The sequence below is a fragment of the Melospiza georgiana genome, chromosome 26, assembly GCF_028018845.1.
Source record: "Melospiza georgiana isolate bMelGeo1 chromosome 26, bMelGeo1.pri, whole genome shotgun sequence".
Taxonomy (NCBI): domain Eukaryota; kingdom Metazoa; phylum Chordata; class Aves; order Passeriformes; family Passerellidae; genus Melospiza; species Melospiza georgiana.
In genome coordinates, this window is record NC_080455.1 from 3,006,311 (window position 1) to 3,031,878 (window position 25,568).

A 25,568-nucleotide genomic window follows, 5' to 3' on the forward strand; every position below is an offset into this window, starting at 1 on the left:
TTTGATATCTTTATTAATGTCAAATGATCATAGAATTCCAGACTGGTTTGTGTTGGGAGGGACCTCAAAGCCCACCCCAGTGCCACCCCTGCCATGGCAGGGACACCTCCCACTGTCCCAGGCTGCTCCCCAGCCCTGCCCAACCTGGCCTTGGGCACTGCCAGGGATCCAGGGGCAGCCACAGCTGCTCTGGGAAATCCATTCCAGGGATGGATTCCACAATTCCTGATTCCCAATCTCCCACCCAGCCCTGCCCTGTGGCAGTGGGAGCCATTCCCTGTGTCCTGTCCCTGCAGGCCTTGTCCCCAGTCCCTCTGCAGCTCTCCTGGAGCCCCTTCAGGCCCCAAAAGGGGCTCTGAGGTGTCCCTGGCTCCCCCTCTCCTCCCGGTGAACATTCCCGTTCGCCCGGCCGTGTCCCGGGCCCCGGGGTCGCCCCCGGGTACTTCGCACAATTCTGTCCCTCCCGGCTGCCGTCCCGCGCCACCACCCCTCCCCTCCGCCCTGCCCCTCACATGATAGCGGTGGGTGTGCGTCGCAATGCACGCTGGGAGTTGTAGTTCGCAGCGCGCGGCGCGCAGCGGCGGCGGTTACTGGCGGGACTCTGTTTCCCAGCGCGCCCCGCGGCGGCCCGGGGGGATCGGGACCGGGCGCTCGCTGAGGTGGGCGCGGGGGGATCGGGCCCGGGGCAGCGGGCGGGCAGGGGGCGACATGGGCGGAGGGATGGAGGAGACGGGGCTCGGGGAGGGGGGACCGCGGCTGGGGGGAACCGGGGGCCGGGAGGGGGAGCTGAGGGGTCGGGGGAGTGCCGAGGGAGGGGGGAGCTGAGGGATGAGGGGAGCAGCGGCTGGGGACCGGGAGCTGAGGGGGAGCTGAGAGCCGGGAGGGGTCTCGGGGCGAGGGGTGGCGGTTGACCCTCCCTCAGCCCGGGGAGGGGTCCCGGGGCAGCTCCGGGGGCGGGATCGGGGACAGCTCCGGGGGGACGAGCCGGGCCGGCTGTGAGGGGGAATCGGGGCCAGCCCGGGCGGGGAGGGATCGGGGGCAGCCCCGCTGGGAGCCGCGATCGGGGGCAGCGGGCGGGGAGGAGCCGCGTCCCGTGTGCCCTCCCCGGGGGCTGCCGCTCCGTCCGCTGCCCGGTGCTCTCGGAATCGCCTCTCGGGAATCGCCTCTGTTCCCGGCTTGGCCCCGGGGGACACAGGGGGACACAGCCGCCGGGGGCAGTTCGTGACTCCTCCAGGGGTTGTGAGGGTGAACCTCGCTGCTCTCTGTGGCTCGGGTACCGCAGATGTGTGTGTTGCCCTCGACAGACAGCACCTGCATGTCGTAGTTTTTATTTCCCCTTCTTGTTTCTAATCTCAGCGTTTTGTAACTCTCTCAAGAAACTCTGTGATGAAGAGAGCAGTGGGTTAGAAATTAAGCGATTGGTGGAATGATTTATCTGCGTTTCAGTTTTTCTGGGCTATTTAATATTTTTTGCTGCTGTCTGCAGTCCAGTTCTTCTGTGTGAGGGCCAGTGTGAGCAGGTGACAAGGGGTGGAACAGCCTGGTGTCCTAAGCCTGTTCCACCTCTTGTTTCTGGGTGTTTTTGTGTTTTCTGTTTTCTTGAGCCATCTGAGCGTCTGTTCCTGAGCAGCCACGCTTCACTTCTGGACGTGGTTGTACCAAAATCAATATTTGTCTGCTGTGGGTTTTGCATAGGCAAATTAAGGCTCCTGCTCACCCGCTGAGGCAGCACAGGGCTGTGTAAACAGGCTGGGGGAGCCCTGAGGGGAATTGCTTCCATATCTGCTGTGTCCCCAGCTCCAGGATGGGGGAGATGGGGCAGCAAAATCCCCTGTACAGTCAGGAGTCCCCACAAACCTCCTGGAATGACATGGGAGTGGGATAACCCTTGTAATTTCACTGTCCCTGCTCCTTTCCTCAGGGCACTGCTGCCGTGCAGTTTCCCCATTCTCCCTGGTTGTGCTGCTGGATTTTGGAGTTATTTTCTTGCTGGCTGTGTCACTGCAGGGACAGTGTCCCACCCTGGGATGGCTGGGGGTGTCAGGGGAGAGGAAGCACTGCCAGAGCCAGCCTGTGTCAGCTCTGGGTTTATAGTGCTGAGCTGATTGTTTTGGAGTGGCTGCTGCTGCCTTGGGCTCTCTGGGAAGTTCCTGGTGAGAGCTGGGCATCTGGAAGAGGCTCAAACCCAGCCTTTTATCTCAAAACCAGTGCAGAGCCACCATTTTCTCTTTAAATTCAACTGGAGGGATCATGAGAAAGGTGTTAGCTTGTGTTGGGAGCAGCAGAGGCTGCGCTGGTTCTCTGCTGAGCTGGGGGATTTCAAACCCAAATCTTTGGGATTCCTGTGGGGGTCTTGTTCCTTTTAGGCTCCTCTCAAAGGTCTGGGGTTTGCTGGCTCAGGGTGGCATCTGAAAGCCTGGTAGGCTGATGGTGCCCCAAAGGGCTCAGCTTGAACCACTGTCAGGATTGTGTGTTGTGCCCAGGTTCCTCATTCTGCTCGTGTGTTCCCATCGTCCAAATCCCTGCTGATGAGGGAGTGTGGGCAGCTCTGCTCTGTGCTGGGGCCCTGCCCCTCTGGGTGCTCTTGGGAAATGCTCTGGGTGAAACCTTGGAGTCAGGATTGTGTGGAATCTCCTGTACCTGGAGTCAGGATTGTGTGGAAGCTCCTAAACCCTGGAGTGAGGATTGTGTGGAAGCTCCTGTACTTGGAGTGAGGAATCTCCTGTACCTGGAGTCAGGATTGTGTGGAAGCTCTGTACCTGGAGTGAGGATTGTGTGGAATCTCCTGTACCTGGAGTCAGGATTGTGTGGAAGCTCCTATACCTGGAGTGAGGATTGTGTGGAAGCTCCTGTACCTGGAGTGAGGATTGTGTGGAAGCTCCTGTACCTGGAGTCAGGATTGTGTGGAAGCTCCTGTACCTGGAGTGAGGATTGTGTGGAATCTCCTGTACCTGGAGTCAGGATTGTGTGGAAGCTCCTGTACCTGGAGTCAGGATTGTGTCAAAGCTCTTGGCCTTGCTGCATCAGAGTCCTTAAAGATGGAAAAGGCCTCCAAGGTCATCAAGTCCATCCTGTGCCCCATCCCCACCTTGTCCCCATCCCACTGCACTGTCCTTCCTTGGACACCTCCAGGGATGGAGACTCCAGACCTCCCTGGGCAGCCCCTGCCCCCTCTGACACCCTTTCCATGGAGAAATTCCTCCTGATGTCCAACCTGAGCCTGCCCTGGCACAACTTGAGGCCATTTCCTCTTGTCCTGTCTCTTGTTCCCTGGGAGCAGAGCCATCAAATCAGAATGAAATACAAAGGCAGTACAGAAAATAGCCTAAAGCAAGGACTCAGAAACTGGGGGATCTGTTGGATTGAAAGTTTGGGAAATTGGGCTCTTCTGGGTTTGGCTGGGACATCTGCAGGGCACGAGAGGAGCCAGTGTCTTGTGAATCTGGTCTTGGGGACATGCTCCAGGTCCTTGGTGGGTTCATGGCAAAGCAGGAAATGAATTCAGCTCTCCCACCTCCCTGTCACTGCTCCTCTTCTGGCCTGGCCCTTTGCTTGTTCTCTGCCACCTTTCTGTGGTAGTAGAGAAAACAGCAGGGAGAAATAACAAACTTTTACTGAGGAGTTTGTAAGTTTGCTGGAATACCAAATTAGGAGGAGCTGCTGACCCCCTGGAAGGCAGAGAGAGGCCCCACAGAGAGTCCCCTGACAAATGGGGGCTGAGCAGCCCCAGCCATGTGACAAGTGACAAGGACAAGTGTCAGATCCTGCCCTGGGATGGGGCAGCCCCTGGGTGGCAGGGGGCAGACTGGGGATGAGAGGCTGGAGAGCAGCGCCCTGGGAAGGGCCCTGGGGGTCCTGGTCAGTGCAAGTTGGATCTGAGTCACTGCTGGGGTCCTGGCAGCCCCCAAGGGCCACCCTGTGCTAGGGGGCACCAGGCCCCAGGGAGGGATTGTCCCACTCTGCTCTGCCCTGGGGCAGCCTCAGCTCCAGTGCTGGGGGCACTTTGGGCACCGCGGGATCAGAAGGACCAAAGCTGTTGGAGAGTGCCCAGAGGAGGGGACACGGAGCTGGGGGAAGGGCTGAGGAGCAGCTGAGGGCACTTGGCTGGTTCAGCTGCAGCCCAGGAGACTGAGGGGGAGGCTCCTCGGGGGCTGCAGCTCCTCCCCAGGGCAGGCACAGGGGCAGGGGCTGAGCTCTGCTCTGGCACAGGGACAGGAGCCCAGCAAGGGCTGCAGCTGTGCCAGGCCTTGGCATGGAGCTCAGGGCAAGGTTCTGCCCCCCGAGGCTGCTGGGCACTGCCCAGGCTGCCCAGGGAATGGTGCCAAGGCTGCCAGAGCTGCAGGAGCGTTTTGGACAACAGAATCACAGAATTCACAGAATCACTGGGTTGGAAGAGACCCCCAAGATCATGAAGTCCAACCCAGCCCCAACCCCTCAACTGAACCCTGGCACCCAGTGCCACATCCAGGAGCTCCCAGGGGTGCTCAGGGTGGGGTTTTTGGGGTGGCTGTGCAGGGACAGGGGCTGGGATCAATGATCCCTGTGGGTCCCCTTCCAGCTCAGGATATTTCAGGATTCTGTGATACTCAAAGTGTGCCTCCAGGCAGATCCCCACGGGAATTCCTTCACAACATTTCCCCTAATCTGAGGTGGTGCAGTGTTTTCACTCTGCAGTCACATTCAAGGGAATTGTGTTGTTGTCTGCCCGGACAAACAGCACTGCTGGTGTTTGTGTCGTGGGTTTGAGAGGGAAGTGGTGTCCCTGGACCTGACACAGGGCATTTTGTCTGTGAGATCCTGGTGAAGAAAAGCTCCAAGTGTCTCCAGTGGACTCCTGAGTCATGGTGCATTGGACTGTGAACTTCAGGAGTTATTCATTGACCATGGATGAGCGTGGGTGGAAAAACGGAAGTTCACTTCACACCAGTTTCCTTAGCGTGTGTGGGATTTTCCTCCCTCCACGAGCAGTGAGTTATAGATGAGGAAAAATCTCTGCAGTGGGTGCAGGGTTTTGGACTTCACCTATTCCCAATTAAACTGAAAATATCCAGGTGAATAGGGATCTGATTTATGTGTTGGAGAGGGACTGTTTAGAGGAGGGTGCAGTTAAGGGACAAGGAGGAATGGCTTCAAACTGACAGAGGGCAGGGGTTAGATTGGATATTGGGATGAAATTCTTGGCGAAGAAGGTCCCTATCCTTTTAGCAGGAGCTGGGGGAAGGTCAGCACATCTCAGGAAGGGATTACTCAGTGTAAAACATGGCCATGTGTGCTTATCCTTGCTGAAAGAATTGTTCTTAGTGCTGCTTTGTGGGTCCAAACCACATCTTTCTATGCAAGGGGATGCTTCACCAGATTGCTGCTTTATCTGGAGGTTTTATTTATTTATTTGAGTTAAAACCTCTCCAGATCACCACAGGTCTCCTTGAGAGGAGAGCACAGGAAAAGCATTGTTTGGCCTTGCAGGGAAACCCATTGTCTGGTCTGTCAAGGCAGGAATGTCCCCCTCAGTCTTTGCTTCTGATCCTTTTCCAGTGGACAAACACCTCTGTGCAGCTGTAGGACACCAACACTGAAGTGCATCAGCTAAATAATCCTCTGAAGAAGAAGAAGAGGATTATTTGCAGGCTCATTCTTCAGTAATGGATTCCTCTCTCTTAATGCTTTAGTGTTCACGGGCCATTTGTTCTCCTCTTGAAATTCCCAGATCTCAACTGGGAGCAGCTGCAGAAGGGAGAGGTGAAGTTTTAATGGTGTTCTTAACCATCTTCATCCTTTGTTTTCTATTCACACATCTGAAAAATGCAAAGGAAAAGGCTCCCAGTTACAAAATGCTTTTGGGCAGTGTTGAGGGACAGCCTTGAGGCCTCAGCTGTGGCAGGGATGGGGACAGAGCCTCCTGTCCCCACACTAGGGCTTCCTAGAGACTGGCAAGGAAAATAATATATTCTCCTCTGTGCAAGCATATTTAAGCTTGTACATCTCTGCAGAGGAAGAGCAGGCTGTGGTACAGTCCCAGGTGCTGTTGTCTCCACAGGCTAGGTTAGAGGGAAAGGAAAGGAAAGGAAAGGAAAGGAAAGGAAAGGAAAGGAAAGGAAAGGAAAGGAAAGGAAAGGAAAGGAAAGGAAAGGAAAGGAAAGGAAAGGAAAGGAAAGGAAGAAAGGAAAGGAAAGGAAAGGAAAGGAAAGGAAAGGAAAGGAAAGGAAAGGAAAGGAAAGGAAAGGAAAGGAAAGGAAAGGAAAGGAAAGGAAAGGAAAGGAAAGGAAAGGAAAGGAAAGGAAAGGAGAGAGAAAGGAAAGGAAAGGAAAGGAAAGGAGAGAGAAGGAAAGGAAAGGAAAGGAAAGGAAAGGAAAGGAAAGGAAAGGAAAGGGAAAGGAAAGGAAAAGGAAAGGAAAGGAAAGGAAAGGAAAGGGAAAGGAAAGGAAAGGAAAGGAAAGGAAAGGAAGGAAAGGAAAGGAAAGGAAAGGAAAGGAAAGGAAAGGAGAGAGAAGGAAAGGAAAGGAAAGGAGAGAGAGAAGGAAAGGAAAGGAAAGGAAAGGAAAGGAAAGGAAAGGAAAGGAAAGGAAAGGAAAGGAAAGGAAAGGAAAGGAAAGGAAAGGAAAGGAAAGGAAAGGAAAGGAAAGGAAAGGAAAGGAAAGGAAAGGAAAGGAAAGGAAAGGAAGAGAAGAGAAAGAAAAGAAAAGAAAAAGAAAAGAAAAGAAAAGAAAAGAAAAGAAAAGAAAAGAAAAGAAAGAAAAGAAAAGAAAAGAAAAGAAAAGAAAAGAAAAGAAAAGAAAAGAAAAGAGAAAAGAAGAAAAAAGAGCTGTGCCAGTGCAGCCTCCAGACTTTACCTGAGCACAGCACTGAGGTGCAGCAGAAGCAGCTGCTGTAAATCCTGAGGGATTTGGGTACAGCATGGCTGATCTGACCCCACTGCTGCTGCAGTTTCTGTGGTGTTCTAGGGGCAGATTTTAGGTCTAGACTGCCTTAATTTCTGTCAGACTCCACAGTGCTGGTTTGCAGGGTTGCTTTGTGTGCTCTGTGTTTCCATTCTGGGATTTGCAGGTCGGGACACATGGTGTTTTTATCCTTAAGGAAGAAGGGGTGGAATTAAAAACTCAGCAAAAGACCTCTCTGTGTATTTCTTCTGTGGGATCAGCTCTGCCAAAATCAGCAACACAGCTCATGCTGGGTAAACTTCCCAGGATTGGCTTCTGCCAGAGCTACAGCCACACTCAGTGTGGTAACAGGAAGAATGAATCTGCATTTGTGCAGGATTTCTAAAATAACAAGGGGTGATGGGTTTGGTTCCAGCTGATTATTTTTTTGTTTAAGCAGGAGTTTAGTGCCCAGCTAACAGGGATTATCTGTTTGTTCCAGGAGTTGGGAAGCACCACAGAGAGCCAGGAGCCAACAAATCATCTCAGCACCTAAATGAGGCATTAAGTCTGGTGAGCTCTGCACATTTCTCTTCCAATGTATGAGCTCTGCTGGGTACTCTGCCTGCCCTGGGAGCTGCAGATGTTCTGGCAGGGGCTCTTTGGGCATCCTCAGCCTTTGCCAGGGGGTGCCAGGGACACTTTTGTTTGCTGCCAGAGTGTCTCAGTTTGGACAGACAGGTGCCTGCTAAGGAAGGCAGGAGCCTCCCCTGAAATGGAGAATATAAACCCTCCCCATCCCTCTGAATTGCTATAAATTTTAAATTAAGGGGCTCTCAGGTAAAAGAAATAACAGTTCTTTAATAGGGAAGAAAATAAAAGGATAAAATAAACAATGCAGTAAACTAAAACAACACTGACAGAGTCAGAACCCAACCTGACACCCTGTGGGTCAGGCTGTTGGCAGCAGTCCCATTGGAATTGTGGCTCAGCCCTCCTGCAGTGTCAGGGGTGGTTCTGTTGGAGCAGGGATCCTGGAGAAAGGTGCAGGCTCTTCCTCTGAAGATCCAGTGGCAGAGGCAGCTGCTGTTCCTCTGGGGAATCCAGTGCAGAAGCCGTGCTGGTGTTCCAGAATCTCCAGATTATATCCAGGCAGGAATGCTTGGCTCCTCCCTCTGGGCTCACATCTCCCAATGGGATGCTGTAGTTCTTATCAGCCATGCAGTGACATTCAGTAGCTGTTATCAGCAGATGTCCCCTCCTGAGGGAGGAGTAAATGTGGTCACTCAGAGAGAGATAAGGGCAAACTGCCCACTTGACAAAATGTGACAGTGTTCACAGGGGTCTGAGGATGAGGGAAGAGATGAGGATCTGACTCCATGTTTCAGAAGGCTTGATTTATTATTTTATTATATATATATTATATTAAAACTATGCTAAAAAAATAGTATAAAAGATTTCATCAGAAGGCTAGCTAAGAATAGCAAAAGAATGAATGATAACAAAGGCTTCTGTCTCACAGAGCCTGAGCCAGCTGACTGTGATTGGCCATTATTACAAACATCTAACATAAGACCAATCACAGATGCACCTGGTGCATTCCACAGCAGCAGATAATTCAATGTTTACATTTGTTCCTGAGGCCTCTCAGCTTCTCAGGAGGAAAAATCTTAAAGAAAAGATTTTTCATAAAAGATGTCTGTGACAACAAAAGACAACTGCCATCCAGATGGTAATAAATTACATCTTGCCTTGCAGTCTGGGACACAGAGCTTCCCCTGCACAAGGAGAAATCAGGATCCTTTTTGGGAGGCTCCAGCCTTCCTCCTCTGGGTGATGGACACGAGTGGGAGCCCTGGGCTGTGTGGGTTTGTCACACACTGGAACATTCCCAGTTCCAGGGGTTTCTCTGGGTGCTGCTCAGGCCATGTGCTGACCTGATTTTCTTTCTCCAACAGATCTATTGCTCTGTCTGAAGCCTCATCAGGGAACACAAGTATTAGAAATGGCAGGTAAGAGCACCTCAGGTGCAGCCAGCAGGAGAGTGGTTTCAGGGTTGTTCATGATGCTGTGGTGGCTGTAACATGTCAGGAATGTGACCTGTGTCCCTTCCCAAGAGCCTTGGTGATCCCTAAAGCTCCTCAGTTACTTCTCTTGCCTTGGTCACATTCACTTTCCTGCTGTGTCCTGCCTGCTCTGTCACCTGAGGTTCCTGCTCAGGTGGTAAATGTTGCTCAGGTTCAGCTGTGACTTGCTTAAAAGTTTTATGAGGGTGGAATTGATTCAAAAACAAAGTACATGAGAATAATTCCTTCTTTCCAGAGGTTCTCCACAGTGTTCCTAGCTGTGCTATTGACATTAATCCATCTGAATTATACTTGCAGTGAAATTAGTAACAAAATTCCAACCTTTTTTCAAAATAACAAGTCTGGAATTTGCTGCAGCTGCTGCTCATGGGTGATGCAGTTTGGTTTTTGAAAGCATGGGGTGCATTTGCTTATCAGATGTGTTGATCCCAGCCTTGATGGGAGAATTGTAGCACTCCAAGCTCTGCAGTCAGACATGAAAGGGGATATTTTCATGTCATTTATTTTGTCTGATCTCGGAAGTAACCCAGAACAGCTGGCAACTGCAGGGTGTCTGGGTGGGAGGAGGTGGGCAGCAGCTGGGCAGCAGCAGAGAAGAGGTGTAATCCCCAGCTTTGTGTACCTAGCAAACAATCCTGGGGTGTTTGAACCATTTTATGAGCTTGAAAAATGACAAACTGCAGTAGCTGCTTGGTTTTGGCCCCACCACGTGGGAGCTGGCAGCAGCTCTGCTGTCCATGGCAGAAAATGGGAGAGAGCAGAACCAAAGGAACAATCTGCAGCTTCAGCTGTTGAAGAGGGACAGAACAAAAGTTTCCCCATCCCTCAGAAAAAAAAAAAAAAAAAATTAGAGAATCTGCTTTTAATGCATTTGATTAATCTTGGTCTTCCTGGCTTCCCTGGAGATGTGGCCTTTCAGCTTTAAAAGCTGTGTCCCCTCCCTTTCCCTTGATCCAGCATTGTTAAATCCCTTTCTGGGCTGCAGGGACCCATCAGGTGTTTACAGCAAACAAAAAATTAATGCAGAGGAGTCCAAATTCCTGTGGACTTTGAAAGCATCCGTGGGCCATCAGCTGTGCATGGGATGGAGTCAGCAGTGGTGTTAACCAGTAACTCAAACCAGCCTGGAGGGCATCTGAATGAATGTGAAATGGGTTTGAGGGGGATGCATGAGGAGGGGCTTGATGTTTGTTTTTATCAGGAGAAGTCAAATTGGGCTGGTGACTTCAGACATTATTCCAGAGCTACTTCTGATGTATTCCCAGTGGGCGTTCTCACCATATTTTCTGTGTGAAAATATGCATGAGGGAAAGCCTTTTTCCTTCCTCAAGCCTGGCTGCAGCTCCAGGCTCTTCCCTGCCAACCTTCAAACAGAACTGAGGAGCTGCTCCTGCAAAATGTCTCCTCAGCCGGAGATAATGGGGAGGGAAGGGGAACTCTGGTGCTGACAGTTCTTGTTCAGACATTTCCTCTTGTCTCCTGTGCCATTTGGAGGTTTTCCCAGGACATTCTTCATCTCTTCCTCTGCTTGTTTTTAATTCTGTTTACTGAGGCTGAAGGAGGCTAGAGACAATTAGTCACAGTGCCCTGGAATCAAACTTTAATCAGCTCTGCAAGGCAAGAGCAAACATTCCCAAACATGTAGGAGCACACATAGACAAAGCTGGGAGCTGACAGCAGCAGAGGATTCAGGAATTTAATTACTTGATTTTAAAACAGAAATTCTTCCCAAGGTAGAGTTTTCTTCACCATATAGCTTTTGGCAGCATTTGCTGATTTATTGTCTCTGAATGCAAAGCTTTTTCATTTTTTCTTTGCTTTTATTTTTCCCCTATGGCTTAGCCTTGCAGGAAAAACTTGAATACCCTTTTTCCATTAAAAATCTGGTGTGTTTTCAAAACAAGATCATCCCTGACACAGAATCATGGAATCACAGAATGGTTTGGGTTGGAGGAGACCTCAAAGCCATGGCAGGGACACCTCCCACTGTCCCAGGCTGCTCCAAACCCTGCCCAGCCTGGCCTTGGGCACTGCCAGGGATCCAGGGGCAGCCACAGCTGCTCTGGGCACCCTGTGCCAGGAATTCCAGGAATTCCTCCCCAATTCTGACTTATTCCCATGAACTGGATGATACCAGGATACACAATTCCACTTTGGGGATGCCTCCCTTGCTTATTGTCCCAGCACAGCAGGTCCTGAGGCCTGAACCATGGCCAGGACATGCTCAGAGCTGGTGGCTGAGGATAAATCTGCTTGTCTGGACACCCCCTAGCCTTTCTTTCCTCTTGCTGTGGATTTCTGAAGGGTTGTAACTGAACACCTCAGTGCAGCTGTTTCCCCCAGATGTTGCTGACACTTCCCCCTTCCTGAGGAAGCTCATCCTGGAGCTTATTTAAAGTTGTTTTTTTTCTTGCAGCACTTTTCACACAACTTCACACTGATGTGTAAAGGTGTTAAATCCATGAGATGTTTATTAGCTTGTTCCTATTCCCCCCTCTCATTCCTATTCCCCTCTCTCAGCCTTGTGTGTAGTAACACAAAATATCCTGTCCACTGCTGAGGAAGAAAACCAATTTATTTGTGATCTGAGGAGAGGATGAACATGCAGCACTGTTGGGAAGGTATGGAGGATATGACACATTTCTGCTCCCAGCTGAAATCTGTGTTCTGTGTTCCAGAAAAGGTGAATAACTTCCCACCACTCCCCAAGTTCATCCCTCTGAAACCATGTTTCTACCAGAATTTTGCTGATGAAATTCCCATCGATTACCAGTTCCTGGTGAAGAGAATCTATCATGTGTGGATCTGTAAGTTGAATAAAAACACCTGTGCTGGAAAAAGGTATTTGTGGAGTAAAACCCCATAGATCTCAATGGTTAATGTGCTTTAAAGTTTTGATGAGGAGCAGTGATCCCCCTTAGAATACTCTAATATAACTTTATACCTGAATTTTAAGCTGCTGTGCCTTGAATCCTTGAGGGATCTTGAAGAAAGGAGGGTAACAGTGCTGGAAAAGTCTAATAGTTAATCTGAGGGAGAAAGCAGACTGTGTTTGATGTGTTTAATAATGTCAAATGATCACAGAATTCCAGACTGGTTTGGGTGGGAAGGGACCTCAGAGCCCATCCAGTGCCACCCCTGCCATGGCAGGGACACCTCCCACTGTCCCAGGCTGCTCCCAGCCCTGTCCAGCCTGGCCTTGGGCACTGCTCTGGGCACCTGTGCCAGGGCCTGCCCACCCTCTCAGGAAAGAATCCTTTCCTTATATCCCATCTAACCCTGCCCTGTGGCAGTGGGAGCCATTCCTTGTTCCCTGTCCCTCAATGCCTTGTCCCCAGTCCCTCTCCAGCCTTTTGTAAACCACATTTAACTCCCAAAAATAGCTACCTTAAGGAAGTTCCCAGTTCTCCTAAAGTAAGAGGAACAGGAGAATTGTAGACAAAATAAATGTGGCCCATTTGCTGCCACCTGGCTCCCCACCTCGCTCTAGACAGACCAAAATTCCCTCTTATCCCCCATTTCCCTTCCCAATGGAAGCAGCATCTCCTGGCTGCATGCTGTCTCTCCCTCAGCTCTCCAGAGCCCCCCAACCATCCTACTGGAGTTGGGAGCTGCTCCTGTCACAGCTGCTGATGTGCTGATACCCTGTGTGAGCAGAGCTCCTGGCCCTGGGCTCCTGTTGTTTGCCTCAGCCATTGAGGAACCAGGAATGAGCATTGACCATTCTTCTGCAAGGAATGAAATCACTGTGGCAGGCCTAGGAAACCACAGGCAATGCTTTGCAAGATTAACAATCTTTTTGCCTTGCTTATCTTTTTTTTTCCCCCCAAATGCTTGTCATCCTCTTTACCCTTCTCACTGAAGGAAAGCTTGTTTGCTGCCAGCTCTGCATTTGGTGCCGTGGCTTTTATTCCAGATGCACGGGATGTGTGTAGGAGAGAGATTTGTGTGCATAAATAATGGCATAATCCATGGCTCCATTGTTCTATGGTTATGTGGAGCTGCTGCAATGAGCTCTGTAATTTTCTTGCCTGAAGAAACTGCCTGTCCCTCCAGACTCACTGGAAGCTGTAAAGCCTCCTTTGTCCTCCCCTCTCCCAAAACAAAGAGTCCCTCAGTCGAGTTAATGGCAGCCTGGAGGAGAGCCAGGGATTTGGGCATGGCCAGGAGAGCTGCCATCTGCACCAGGAGTTTCACATTTCCATCTCCTGCACTCAGGAGTTTCACATTTCCATCTGCACTGCTCTTCCTTTGGGGGTCTCCCTGATTTTTTTGGAGAGAGATGTGTAAAGGGAAAGAGGTAAACAAGGAAAGGGCAGTTTGGAAAAGCAGAAACACACACAAGTCCTTGCTGGAAGGGTGATTGCTCATTACTTTAATTGGATGTGAGCACTGGATTAAGGTGGAGGGAGGTTTGGGGAAGGTTGTACCAGAGCTCCCACTGCTGGAGAACAAACTGACCTGAGGCACAGGGAGAGCCAGAAGTTCCTTAAAACTTTGCAGATGCCTCTGGCTTGGTGGTGTTTTATTGGGTGTTTTAAAATAAGTAACTTTTGGAGAATAAATAGCTTCTGAAAATGAATATTTGGAGAAGTACAGCTAATTGGTGTGTAAATGAAATATCATTGATTCATGGAATCCCAGAATGGTTTGGGTTAGAATGACCTCAAAGCCCATCCAGTGCCACCCCTGCCATGGCAGGGACACCTCCCACTGTCCTAGGGTGCTCCAAGCCCTGTCCAGCCTGGCCTGGGACACTTCCAGGCATGGGGAATCTCCAAACTGTTAGTTTAAATACATAGAATTAATTAATTTAAATAACTACTATTCTTCCCCCCAACACTAAGACACATCCAAACCATTGTGTACACAGCTTTGCTGGCTACTCAGAAGACATTTTCTTTGTAGTAAAACAATGTTTTATTTTACTCTCAGGCCATGTGCAAGTCAGAAATAGCAGCTGGTGTAGGTTTTGTTCCCCTGACTCTGTTGTCAGTGTGATTTTGTGACCATAAAACCTTGCAGTTGTTTAGGACCCCACGCTGTGTGCAGGCAGGTGGGTCAGTGCCCCGGAGGACCAAGGCAGAGATGAGCAGGGAGTGGAATTGGGCATGGCCAGGACACATTCCCTTGGCACAGTGTCTTGGTTTGAAAGCCAGGAGTCTGCTAAGGAAGGCAGGAGCCTCCCCTGAAATGGAGAATGCAAACCCTCCCCACCCCTCTGAATTGCTATACATTTTAAATTAAAGGGCTCTCAGGCAAAAATATGGGAGCAGGAAATAACAGTTCTTTAATAGGGAAAAAATAAAGAGATAAAATAAACAATGCAGTAAACTAAAACAACACTGCCAGAGTCAGAACACAACCTGACACCCTGTGGGTCAGGCTGTTGGCAGCAGTCCCATTGGAATTGTGGCTCAGCCCTCCTGCAGTGTCAGGGGTGGTTCTGCTGGAGCAGGGATCCTGTAGAAAGGTGCAGTCTCTGCCTCTGAAGATCCAGTGGCAGAGGCAGCTGCTGTTCCTCTGGGGAATCCAGTGCAGAAGCCATGCTGGTGTTCCAGAATCTCCAGATTATATCCAGGCAGGAATGCTTGGCTCCTCCCTCTGGGCTCACATCTCCCAATGGGATGCTGTAGTTCTTATCAGCCATGCAGTGACATTCAGTAGCTGTTATCAGCAGATGTCCCCTCCTGAGGGAGGTGTGATTGTGGTCACTCAAAGAGAGAGAGATAAGGCAAACTGCCCACTTGACAAAGATAATTTGCCATACAGATGGTAATGGAATACATCTTGCATTGCAATCTGGAACACACAGGTGAAGAGAAATTCAGGGGTTTGGTTTTGCCTGAATGGCTGAGGCCAAGGTGCAGAGTGTCACCATGAGTTCATGTCCAGGCTCTGCTGGAGGCCTTTTGGTGCTTGGACCTCCCACCTTCTCCTTTCTCTGTGCTTGTTGATGCAGGTTACCACAAAGGGTTTGAAGAGTCACCAGCAGCTTTCCAAAACAGGAGTTTGTAAATTGGCCTCTCTGAGCCTGGCAGAGCCTGGGGGGATGCAGGGACAGCTGTGGGAGCCCCTGGCTTGGGGCTGACCCCCCTTTCCAGGGAAGTGAGCTCCAGAAAAATGGGGAGCAGCATCCCTTCATATACTGCTATCTAGTGCAGCACTGCTGTGCCCTGAGGGCCTTTGTGAACTGTTCCTTTTTATCCAAGTGACAGGAACAGAGATGTGAAAAGGCCTCTAAGCCACCCCTGTGGCCCCATATTCTCAGCTTGATTGGAGTTTGTTTATCCCCTTGCTTAAGGCAGCACTGCCAAGCCCCCAGGCTGACATCCAGGCTTCCTCAGAGGCCCAGGGAAGCAGAGAGAGAGCCTCCAAGGCACTGAGCTGGCTCAGAGAGAGCTCCTGAGGCAGCCCCAGAAGCACAGAATCATTCAGAGGCAGGGGCAGGGCTAGGGTCACCCCCCTCTCCTCTCACAAAGGGGTTTTGCTATAAATGGAAATTAGACCTCGCTCACAATTATATATTATAATAACACTGGCCTGAGTCTTGTGTTGGTCACATCAGTTGCTCCCAAAGCTCTCCATGCTTTGTTGTAAAAGATTCCCTCATCCCTGTGCTGCAGGGTTGTTCCTGTGCTCCCAGCCCCAGGTCACACAGGAGCCTGTGCCTCGCTCAGAGCAGCTGCACTGCTGCCCCAGGGACCCTTCCCACTGCAACCCTGGGGGCTTCACAGAGTCCTGGGCTATCCTGAGTTAGCAGGGATCCACAAGGACCATCAGTGCAGCTCCTGTGTTAACCAGGAGACCCCAACAATCCCTGAGCACCCCTGAGAGCAGGGTCCAAATGCTCCTGGAGCTGTGGCAGCCTTGGGACCATTCCCTGGGGAGCCTGGGCAGTGCCCAGCACCTTTCCCTGAGCTCCATCCCACCCCCCTCACACATTTCCAGCCATTATCTTTTGTTTAATTTTCTCCCAAAATCCTGGGAGTGCCCCAGCCCACGCTCTCTCCTGTGCTCTCTCCCCAGTTTACTGCATCACGCTGGCCGTGAACCTCATCTCCTGCCTGGCCTGGTGGATTGGGGGAGGCTCTGGGGCCAACTTTGGCCTGGCCATCCTCTGGCTCATCCTCTTCAGCCCCTGTGGTTACATCTGCTGGTTCCGACCTGCCTACAAAGCCTTTCGGTGAGTGCCAGCCCAGCAGGTGCTGCTGCTGCAGTTCCCTCTGCAAGTTTCCCTGATTGTTATTGTTATTTTTATTATTCTCTGGTTGTTTCCCCTGGTTATTATTGTTATTGTTGTTATTCTCGGCTTGTTTCCCTGGTTCAGCACCTCGTGTCTGAATGTCTTGTTTACTTTTCAAAATGGAGAAGAATGTGGCTATTTCTAAATGCTAGATACAGGACTGAGGGTCCCATAAGGTTGGAGGTGAGGGTCACATAAGTTTGGCACTTCTAAGAGGGTTAAATTCATATTTTACTTCAATATCTCAAACTTAGCAGCACCCTCATCTCAGTGCAGCATTAAAATAGTTACTAATTTGGTAAAGCTTCATCGAGGCTTATTTTGATGGAAGACTATTATTAGTTTTTGAGAACTCTTCTGATTCCTGTCTCCAGCTACTTGAGAGCTTGTCTGCTTAGCTTTTTAGATAAAAGCAGTTCCCTGGAGTCAGTCCTTCTGAAACTCCACAAATATTTAAAGCCATCCTACATTTTTGCTTTAATTAATAATCATTTGCATTTGCTGTGGACCACGAGGCATCACTCAAACATTAATGTGTAAAGCCTGGCAGAGCCAGGAGGGTCCTGAGCAGTTCCCAGCCTGGCACAGGGAAAGGAGGGGCCTGCCCAGTGCCACCACCACACCCCACACCCCAGTCAGGGGTTTGCCCTCTGAAGGTAAAGCTGTTCCTGGTAGGATACTCTGGATTTTGATTATTCACCAGACTCTGTGATGAGCTGGTTTGGATGACAGCAAAAGCAGCTGATGGAAATGGGAGGTGACAGGTGGGTCCTGTCTAGCCCATGATAAATTAATTGTTTAAATGCTCTTCTGAGCTGATGCTTTGTGTGCCCACAGCACTGGACACTGTTAAATCAGCAGTGGCATCATGGAGTACAGGGGAGGGTCATTTCTGCTGGAAAGAGAAGGGTTGGATTTGTCTCAAAGTTCCAAATGACGTGAAAATCCCAGCTCTGAACTCTTGCCCTGTGGGGCTGGAGTTTGTCCCCATCCTGAGCTCAGAAGCCCCAGGGCCTCCAAGGGCTGGAGCTCTGTTCAAAGAGGAATTTCCATTCTAAAGTCTGGGAAAAATTACTCCTCCCTGCTGACCTCCCCCGGGCTCCACAAGGGCCGTTTCTCATTATTCCTTGAACATTGTTTGGATGTGTTTATGCAGTGAATGCTGAGAGGTCCCTGAGGTTACTCTGTGCAGAGACTTGCAGTTAAAAAAAGATTCAATCAACCCCAGGGACAGAGTGGGGAGCCCAGGGATCATCCCCTGGGACAGCAGCTGGGCTGGAAATCACTGAGGAGGGATCACAAGTGGTGATTGCAGAGGCAAAATCAGCCGTGCTTGTCCTGGAGGAGGCCACCCTTCAGTGCTGGCACCCTGTGCTGGGAGGATGCTTCTGTAAAACCTTCCTCATCCCACTGCATCCCAAATTCAATTAGCTGCAGAGCTTTGGTGCTAGGGCAAAGCTGTAGCAAATCTGCACCAGAAAGCTGGATGAGAAATCACCTTTTCTCTGTATCCTCACTAATTCCTGCAGATCCTTTCAAATGAAGACTCCTCCAGCCCCTTCAGGTCGGAGTCGCAAGAGTCTGTTTGAAGGCTCAGCCTCGAGCCTAATCCTTGTTAATTGGATTCTGACAGGCACCACAGTCAGCAGGCCCTGCCTAAAGTATTTCTTTCTCAATGCTGTACTCTGAGGTGGTGTTTGAAGGGTGGGATTGTGAGGATACTCAGGGATAACAAATCTTCCAGAGCCACCATCTGTGACAGACACCAGACCAACACGGGCAGCTCTGAGCAGCGTGGGTGTGGCTGGAGGCTTCTCAACGTGCCTCACCTCCCTCATCTCCTCCCAAGGCATCAGGGGCTAGAATTATAAAACTAACAACCATCAGCATAATAAAAATAATTATAATAATAAGCATTTAAATGCTTTCAGGGTTTAAGGAGGAGCTGGCAGTAATTGGAGCTCTTTTCTTAAATCCCCTTTGTACCAAACTGCCTCACAAGCACCTGAAGCGTTTTTTGTAGATCTGTAGATAAATCATTGTCCCTTTGAGTTCCTTAGAGTATGAGAATCATTTATATCATTAAAAATGATAGTTTGAGGAAGTTCAGATGTGCCTGATATGGCTGGTTTGATGGGATGAAGATGTGTTGTGGCAGAGCCCAGACTTGGGCAAGGCAGTGCCAGGTGCACCCGTGACAGAGGCTGTGAATGTCTCTGGTCAGCTTCTTGCTTGGGGGCATTTTCATGCTAATTATTGTACCTGCATAAACTCAAGGACCCCACCTGAGGAGCCTGCAGAGATGGGAAGTGTGCCTCAGCTTCACAGAATCACAGAATCACAGAAATTCTAGGTTGGAAGAGACCTTTAAGATCATCGAGTCCAACCCATGTTCTAACACCTCAACTAGATCATGGCACCAAGTGCCACATCCAGTCTTTTTTTAAACTCTTCGAGGGATGGTGACTCCACCACCTCCCTTGGTAGATGATTCCAGTATTTGACCACTCTTTCTGTGAAATACTTCCTCCTTAATTCTAGCCTGTATCTCCCTTGGTGCAGCTTGAGACTGTGTCCTCTTTGTCTGTGGTTGCCCGGAGAAAGAGACCGACCCCCAGCTCACCACAGCCACCCTTCAGGAAGTTGAAGAGAGTGATAAGGTCACCCCTGAGTCTCCTTTTCTCCAGGGTGAACAACCCCAGCTCCCTCAGTCACCCACCTCTCTCATGGCTGTTTTCCCTCCTGTGATGTCCCAGTGCTGGATTATTTACCATGGGTGTGGGAACATGATGACAAGCAGACACTGAGACGTTCCCAGCTGGAATTCTCCTGCTCAGTGATCATTTCTAGTGTATGGACAAGCTCTGCCTGCCAGCATCAGACTCCTGCATGCCTCCTTGCCAGGGCAGAGCTGGGCAGGTATCAGGCTGGGCTGACATTCGGTCAGAGAATGATTCAGACTCTCTGTGTAGGAAACTCGTGTCCCTCAGCCTCTCCTGTGTGTCATCATACATGCAATTCTTTGGGGAGGGCAACTTCAAGAGCCAGATTATTAGGAGACAATCTGTGCTGCTGAGTCATGGAGCTGTGTGCTCTCACTGCCAGGGAAGGGGAGAAACCTCCCAGCACAGCCATGGAGGGAACGCTCTGGAGCCACCACTGTGGAGGGTTTGGATGTGGTGGTGGGGTCAGACATGGAGCAGCACAAGGTGCCAGTGCCCTCCTGACCTCCTTTCTTCCTCCACAGGTCGGACAGTTCCTTTAATTTCATGGCCTTTTTCTTCATCTTTGGGGCTCAGTTCCTCCTCACGGTCCTGCAGGCGATCGGCTTCTCCGGATGGGGAGCGTGGTAAGTGGGGATGTCCCAGCAGCTCTGGGCTGTGGCTGCTCCCATGGGCTTGGAGAGGCTGATGGGAGCCTGTACAAGGTGGAGAAGAAAAAGCTTTCTGGTTTCCCCAGTGGCATAGCTGTATCTGCTCTTGGGGTGCACTGTAGCCATGATATTTTATGAAAAATCCTTTCCTTAGGATTTTTTTCTCCTGAGAAGCTGAGAGGCCTCAGGAACAAAATATAAACAATGGTTATCTGCTGCTGTGGAATGCAACAGGTGCATCTGTGATTGGTCTCATGTGGTTGTTTCTAATTAATGGCCAATCACAGTGAGCTGGCTTGGACTCTCTGTCCAAGCCACAAACCTTTGTTATGATTCCTTCTTTTTCTATTCTTAGCCAGCCTTCTGATGAAATCCTTTCTTTTATTCTTTTAGTACAGTTTTAATGTAATATATATCATAGAATAATAAATCAAGCCTTCTGAAACATGGAGTCAGATCCTCATCTCTTCCCTCATCCTCAGACCCCTGTGAACACTGTCACAGCACACCACTGGGGTTTCATTGCTGTGTTGGGCAGAAATCAAAGCCAAGTTGGATGGGACTTGGAGCAATGTGGTCCAGTGGAAAGTGTCCCTGCCCTTGTGTTCTGCTGGGCTTTAAGGTCCCTTCCAACCCAGATAATTCTGTGATTTTCACCTGGTTGTTCTCTGTAGCCTCTTCCCTCAGTGTCCATTTCTTTCACCATTTATTTACGGTGTCAGGCTCAGCACTGCCCTCAGTGCTGGCAGCACACGGTGAGCTCAGTGTGGTGACTCATTGTTGGCCTATGAGAAGTACTGTGAGAGTTCTCCTAAAATAAATGGGAGCTTGTTAGTGTCTGTCCCTGGTTGTGTTATAATTGTTTGGCATTTTAACTTCCTGTCTACAGAGACTTGAGAGCAATTCCTGCTGAAACTACAATTAATGGAAAGTTCTGGCACTCCATTTAACACTCTGGTTTCAGAGTTGCTGATGTCTCACCTGGTTTTTGCCAGGAAAGGAATGGAGATGGAGTGTAAATCACAGGACCCTGGTGTTCCCTGATCCCAATTCTGGTCTCTAGATGCACAACCAAAAGCACCTTGGGAATATGTCTTCTCTTCCCAAAATCCATGCAGCTGGCTGTCCCTTAAAGCTCTCACACTAGATTAGTGAGGGATGCTGGCAAGGGAGGTGAGATCTCAGGGAGATACCTGAATTGAATTCTGACAATTGTCTTCATTGTTCATTTCATTTTCAGGAGCTTAAAAGCTGCCTTGTAATTTCTGGGTTATGAATCACAGAAACAGAGAATGCTTTGGGTTGAAAAGGACCTTAAATCCCATCCCATTCCACCCCCTGCCATGGCAGGGACACCTTCCACTATCCCAGGCTGCTCCAAGCCCTGAACAGCCTGACCCTGGACACTCTCAGCCACAGCTGCTCTGGGCACCCTGTGCCAGGCCCTTCTAAGCACTTAAACAATTTTTCTGATAACAAGGACACTTAGAAAAGCAGATTATAATGTTATTTTGTCTCTTTTTCTATCTCTTGCAGTGGATGGTTGGCAGCCATCACCTTCTTCAGCACCAGCGTGGCAGCTGCTGTGTTCATGCTGTTCCCTGCCATCATGTTCACCATGTCAGCAGTTGCCATGTTCATCTGCATTATAAGGGTAAGTTCTGCTCATGGAAGGTGTCCAGGAGCAGAATGAGATGAGTTTTAAGGTCCCTTCCATCCCAAACCATTCTGGGATTCTTCAGATCTCTCTGTGCCTTGGAGAATCCCTGCTGTGTATCACAATAATGTGAAGAGGCAGTTCAGCAGCCACCACAAGCCATCAGTGCTTTGAAAGGTTGCACAGTGCAGTCAGTTGATGTCTCTCAGAGTTTGTGGAGGACAAATCTAGACAGCATAGGATAGCTCAGGCTGGAAATTGCCACGGTGTCAATGTGGTGATGTTGCTTTGTGTCATGCAAAGCAAGATTCATGTGGAGCAACCTGGGACTCTGTGAAGGGGGGAGGTTTGGATTGGATATTAGGAAACATTTGTTTTCACAGAAAGGATTGTAAAATGTTGGAACAGGCTGCCCAGGGTAGTGGTGGAATCATCATCCATGGGAGTGTTCCAAAAATGTGTGGATGTAGCCCCTGGGACATGGGTCAGTGGTGAACATGAGGGTGGAGCTGGGCTGATGGTTGGACTTGGTGGTCTTAGAGGTCTTCCCCAGCCTCAGCAATCCTGTGATTCCATGATTTGTTGCTCCTTGGGATGGTCAATGGTGAAGCATCTGCAGTAGGGACCAGGTGGCAGAGTGAGAATCGTGTCTCTGCAGAAACAAGGATTTGTAGTAGGACTCTCTGGAAAGGTGTGGCAGGCAGGGAGAACAGAGTGGCAGCAGTGGTGTTGGACTCTGCTGGAGAGGTTTCCACCCCCTGGCCTGGGCTGGCTGCCTTGCTGTGGGATCCCCACCTGAATTCTGGCCATGCTGCTGGAAGGTGTTCAAGTTTGGGGTTGATATTCTCTCTGTGCACCTCTCTTCACTGCATTACTGCATTTTCTGTGCTCTGTTGCTCAGAAATGCAGCTCTTCACAGAGACAGGAACAAATCCTGTTCCAGGTGGCTCTGCAGGGGCTCAGCTCTGGGCTCCTGGTGCTGACCCTCCTCTTGTCCTCCCTTTTATCCCTTAGGTACACAAAATCTACCGAGGGGCTGGTGGAAGCTTCCAGAAGGCTCAAGATGAGTGGAACAGCGGCGCATGGAGGAACCCTCCCAGCAGGGAGGCCCAGTACAGCAATTTTTCTGGGAACAGCCTGCCAGAGTATCCCACAGTGCCCAACTACCCCTCTGCAAACCAATGGCCTTAAGCAGCAACAGCTGCAAACTGCCTGGAGTCTCTCCTTTTTTGGTCTTTTTATTCTTGTTCTTGGAAAAGATCATTTGCATTCCCCCCCAAGCACCCCACTCATCTCGAGGACCTTCCTGGTTCTTGTCTCCTGATCCCTGAGGAATATCCTGCTCTCAGCCCTTCCCTCTTCCACTGCACTGCACGGCCATGGCAGAAAGCTTTTTGTTTGCCTTGAGTCACCAGTATTTGCCTCGTTGCAGACTGAGAACAAACCCTTCACTGCCCTTGCTTGAGGGAATCCTCTCCTGAGCATCCCTGGAAAAGGCTCAGCTTCCCCACGATGGCAACACTCCCACAGCTGCCCCTGCTCCTGCTCAGCTCCCATGGAATGCCCAGCACAGCACCACACCTTCTGTAGCAAAAGCAATCAGAGCAACTGGTGTTTACTCTCCTGGATGAATAATGTGGAAATTTTCACTCTAAGGGAAATGCAGCACTTAAATTATTTGGTACTGGTGAGGCTGAAGTGATTTGTGAAAGCTCCACCCTCCGTGGGAGGACCCTGCAGGTAACAGAGGTGCCCTGGGTGAGTCCTCGGATGGGAAACCCCACAAGTCCTCCTTGCCTGGCTCAGACTGTTGTGATGCTGCAGCTCTTGCTTTCCCTGCTGCCAAAACCTCTTGCTGGATCTGTGTGTTCCAAAGGTGCAGATTCATCTCCTTAGGTCCATGATTGCTTGCTCAAGCCTGAATCAAAGCCCAGTGGAAACCAGTGCAGAGCTGACACTGGGCCTTGGTGATGCTCACCCTGGTACAGGGGCTCAGCACGAGATTTCCCCACCATGAAACTTCCAGCCAGGTTTAGTGCTGGATGCAAAATAATGATTGATCTCAGTGCTGGAGCCCCAGTGTGGTTTGGAAATGCTTCTGTTACAATGAATAGTTTAATTCTGCCTGCTGCTGGTGTAGCTGAACTCCAGATATTACAGTGGGAGACCAAGGGAAGCTTGTTAGTCCTCATGGCTGCTGTTGGCTGGCAGGATTTCCATGAAAGAGAGATTCCTGCCTTTCTCCAGCCATCAGGGAGGATGAAGCTGTTGAGAGGGATTGTTTTCCCTGAGGTTATCCTCCACCTTGTCATTCATCTCCATTCTGTGCCTGAGCCATCCAATTCCCTGTGTCCTACAGCGACCCAGGCAGCAAAGGCTGCAGTTTCCTCTTCCCCCTCAGCCTGCTGTGAATTTTTTAAAACCTGTCCAAACTGGGAGGTCAGTTCCCAATTTTTTTATAGGGAGTGAGTGTTCCAAGTCTTTGGCTCTCAAAGTTTTGGTCAATATACAAAGTGCTCCATTTGGGAGACCAAGGAGGGGTTGGGCACCCTGGGGATCAGACCCAGAGCCTGCTGCCTTGGCAGGCTGTTGATGGGGTTATTCCAAATTCCCAAATTCACACTGAGCAACTGGAAAACAAAAGTGGCTCCTGGAAAGGGACAGGGACATGGTACTAGCTAGGTGGAATTGATTTGCAAGTGATCCTTTGAAATGTTTTCTCTACATGTGCCTTATCTAATGAAATCACGGCTCACAGAGGAGAGCTCCTGCTTGCCCCTGCAGAATTTCCCTGTTAACTTGTCCTGTGTCACACTGTAAATAATGAGGGAAGCACAGCCTGGAGTCTGCATGACCCCTGTGTTACCGGGGCCAAAGCAAAAACCATCCCAGATTTCCCCAAATTTCCCCAAATTTCCGTTTACAGCCACACTGACCCCCCTGCACTGGCTCTGGGACATGCTCCCAACACCAGGGGTTTTCCTGGAGAGTGTGCAATGAGCTTGGCAGGAGGAGCTCTTGGAGCCTTGTGAACAGAACATGACCTGATGGCATTGTGAAGCTTTTAGGTGCCTTTGTCTAGTGTCAAGTGTAATTTTAAGTGTTCCTTGTCGCTTGCCATCGGAGTGATGGAAGAACTGCCTGGCGTTGACTCCCTGGAAATACGATGGATGCACCAGGAGGTGAGGGCTGAAGGTGCCATTGGCCACACCTGGGAGCCAGGACATGTCCCTCAGTCCTGCCCTTTGCCAAAATTCCTCAAAACCATTTGATACCTGCTCCATTTCAGTGTGTCAAGTTGGAGGTTTTGAAGGAGCCGAGAGGAGAAGTGTTGGTGGAGGCTCCACATCCTTCTTCTCTTTGGGATTTTCCCCTTGGAGAATCTGGGGGCTGTGTTGAAGCACCCACCCTCAGCCACACTGGAAATGTTTGCTGCAAGGAGAGGGGGTGCCTGGGAGCCTGCCCACCACAATGGTTGGAGCTGGACACCAAACTCACACCCTGTTAGGCTGCACTGCCTGAGATCCCTGTGGAGATCAATGCACCTCCAGGTGGGAGCTCCATCCCATCCCCTCCCTCCTCCTCAATGCCAGAAAAAGTAATTCCAGAAAGTCCAACACGCTGCCTGAACAACTGGCTTAATTTTTTTTTTTTTCTTTGTTTTGGACTCCTCTGTATGTTTTTAAATGTTTACATTATTAGATTTCTAAAAGTTCTTAACACCATTAACCCGGCCCTGGCTCCTGGTGTGGTCGGGCGTCACGTGCCGTGTCTGTGTGTGATGTTTCGTGTCACCTGTGGAGCTCTGGGTTTTGTTTTTGTGTTTTTCTCCTGATCACAAGACAATAAATGCTCATCCTGTGCTTGATGAGGAGAACTGGCCGCAGCAGAGAAGTGTCTGTTCCTAGGTAACCAGAGTTATCTGGCAGAGGGAAATGGCAAAATCTCTGTGTTCCTCCAAAGTCTCCCACTGCATGTTGTTTTCTCTGTGAAAGAACAGCACATTGAGGGATGAGGCTCATCCTCTGTGCTGGGGGCTGCTGTGAGTGGCTTCTTGTGGTTTGTACTCTTAGAGATGCAGCTTTGACCAAAGGTGCTGCCATTGTTCCCATCTTGTAAGGACTGGAGAGCAGAGGTGTGGAAAGTCCCATCTCCCAAGCACTGGGATCATTTTTGTGGCCTTTCCATAGTGCAGAGAGCCCTGGCAGTGCTGGTGTCTGCTTTCCCCAGTTACTGCCTGGAAGGAGACTCTTACCCCTGGAGTAACTGGGCTTGGACAGTGAAGGTGAGTTGAATCCTTTTAGGATGTGGCTGAATTTATTGCCCAAAATGTTCTTCCAAAGCTATC

The 25,568-nt window shown here is 50.1% G+C and overlaps 1 protein-coding gene across 3 annotated transcripts; it reads left to right on the top strand.

Moving 5' to 3' along the window:
• Positions 1-594: 594 nt before the first annotated feature.
• Positions 595-25,100, top strand: SCAMP4 (secretory carrier membrane protein 4). Of its 3 annotated transcripts, XM_058040661.1 has the most exons (9): positions 4,244-4,967; positions 5,670-5,739; positions 7,360-7,430; positions 8,816-8,869; positions 11,623-11,751; positions 15,974-16,130; positions 19,438-19,539; positions 21,100-21,217; positions 22,235-25,100. In XM_058040661.1, the coding sequence occupies exons 4-9, from the start codon at positions 8,863-8,865 to the stop codon at positions 22,409-22,411; spliced, it is 690 nt and encodes a 229-aa protein (XP_057896644.1). In that variant the 5' UTR covers positions 4,244-4,967; positions 5,670-5,739; positions 7,360-7,430; positions 8,816-8,862; the 3' UTR covers positions 22,412-25,100. The 3 variants fall into 3 exon arrangements, with proteins under 3 accessions (XP_057896642.1, XP_057896644.1, XP_057896643.1); XM_058040659.1 differs by lacking the exons at positions 4,244-4,967; positions 5,670-5,739 and adding an exon at positions 595-659; XM_058040660.1 differs by lacking the exon at positions 4,244-4,967 and having other exon boundaries at positions 4,983-5,739.
• The last annotated feature ends 468 nt before the right edge of the window (positions 25,101-25,568 follow it).

Excerpts from the sequence above, each read along its gene's own strand:
- SCAMP4 (XM_058040659.1), top strand. Across the intron at positions 16,131-19,437 it reads CCTGCCTACAAAGCCTTTCG|GTCGGACAGTTCCTTTAATT; the intron begins GTGAGTGCCAGC and ends CTTCCTCCACAG. Across the intron at positions 19,540-21,099 it reads TTCTCCGGATGGGGAGCGTG|TGGATGGTTGGCAGCCATCA; the intron begins GTAAGTGGGGAT and ends TATCTCTTGCAG.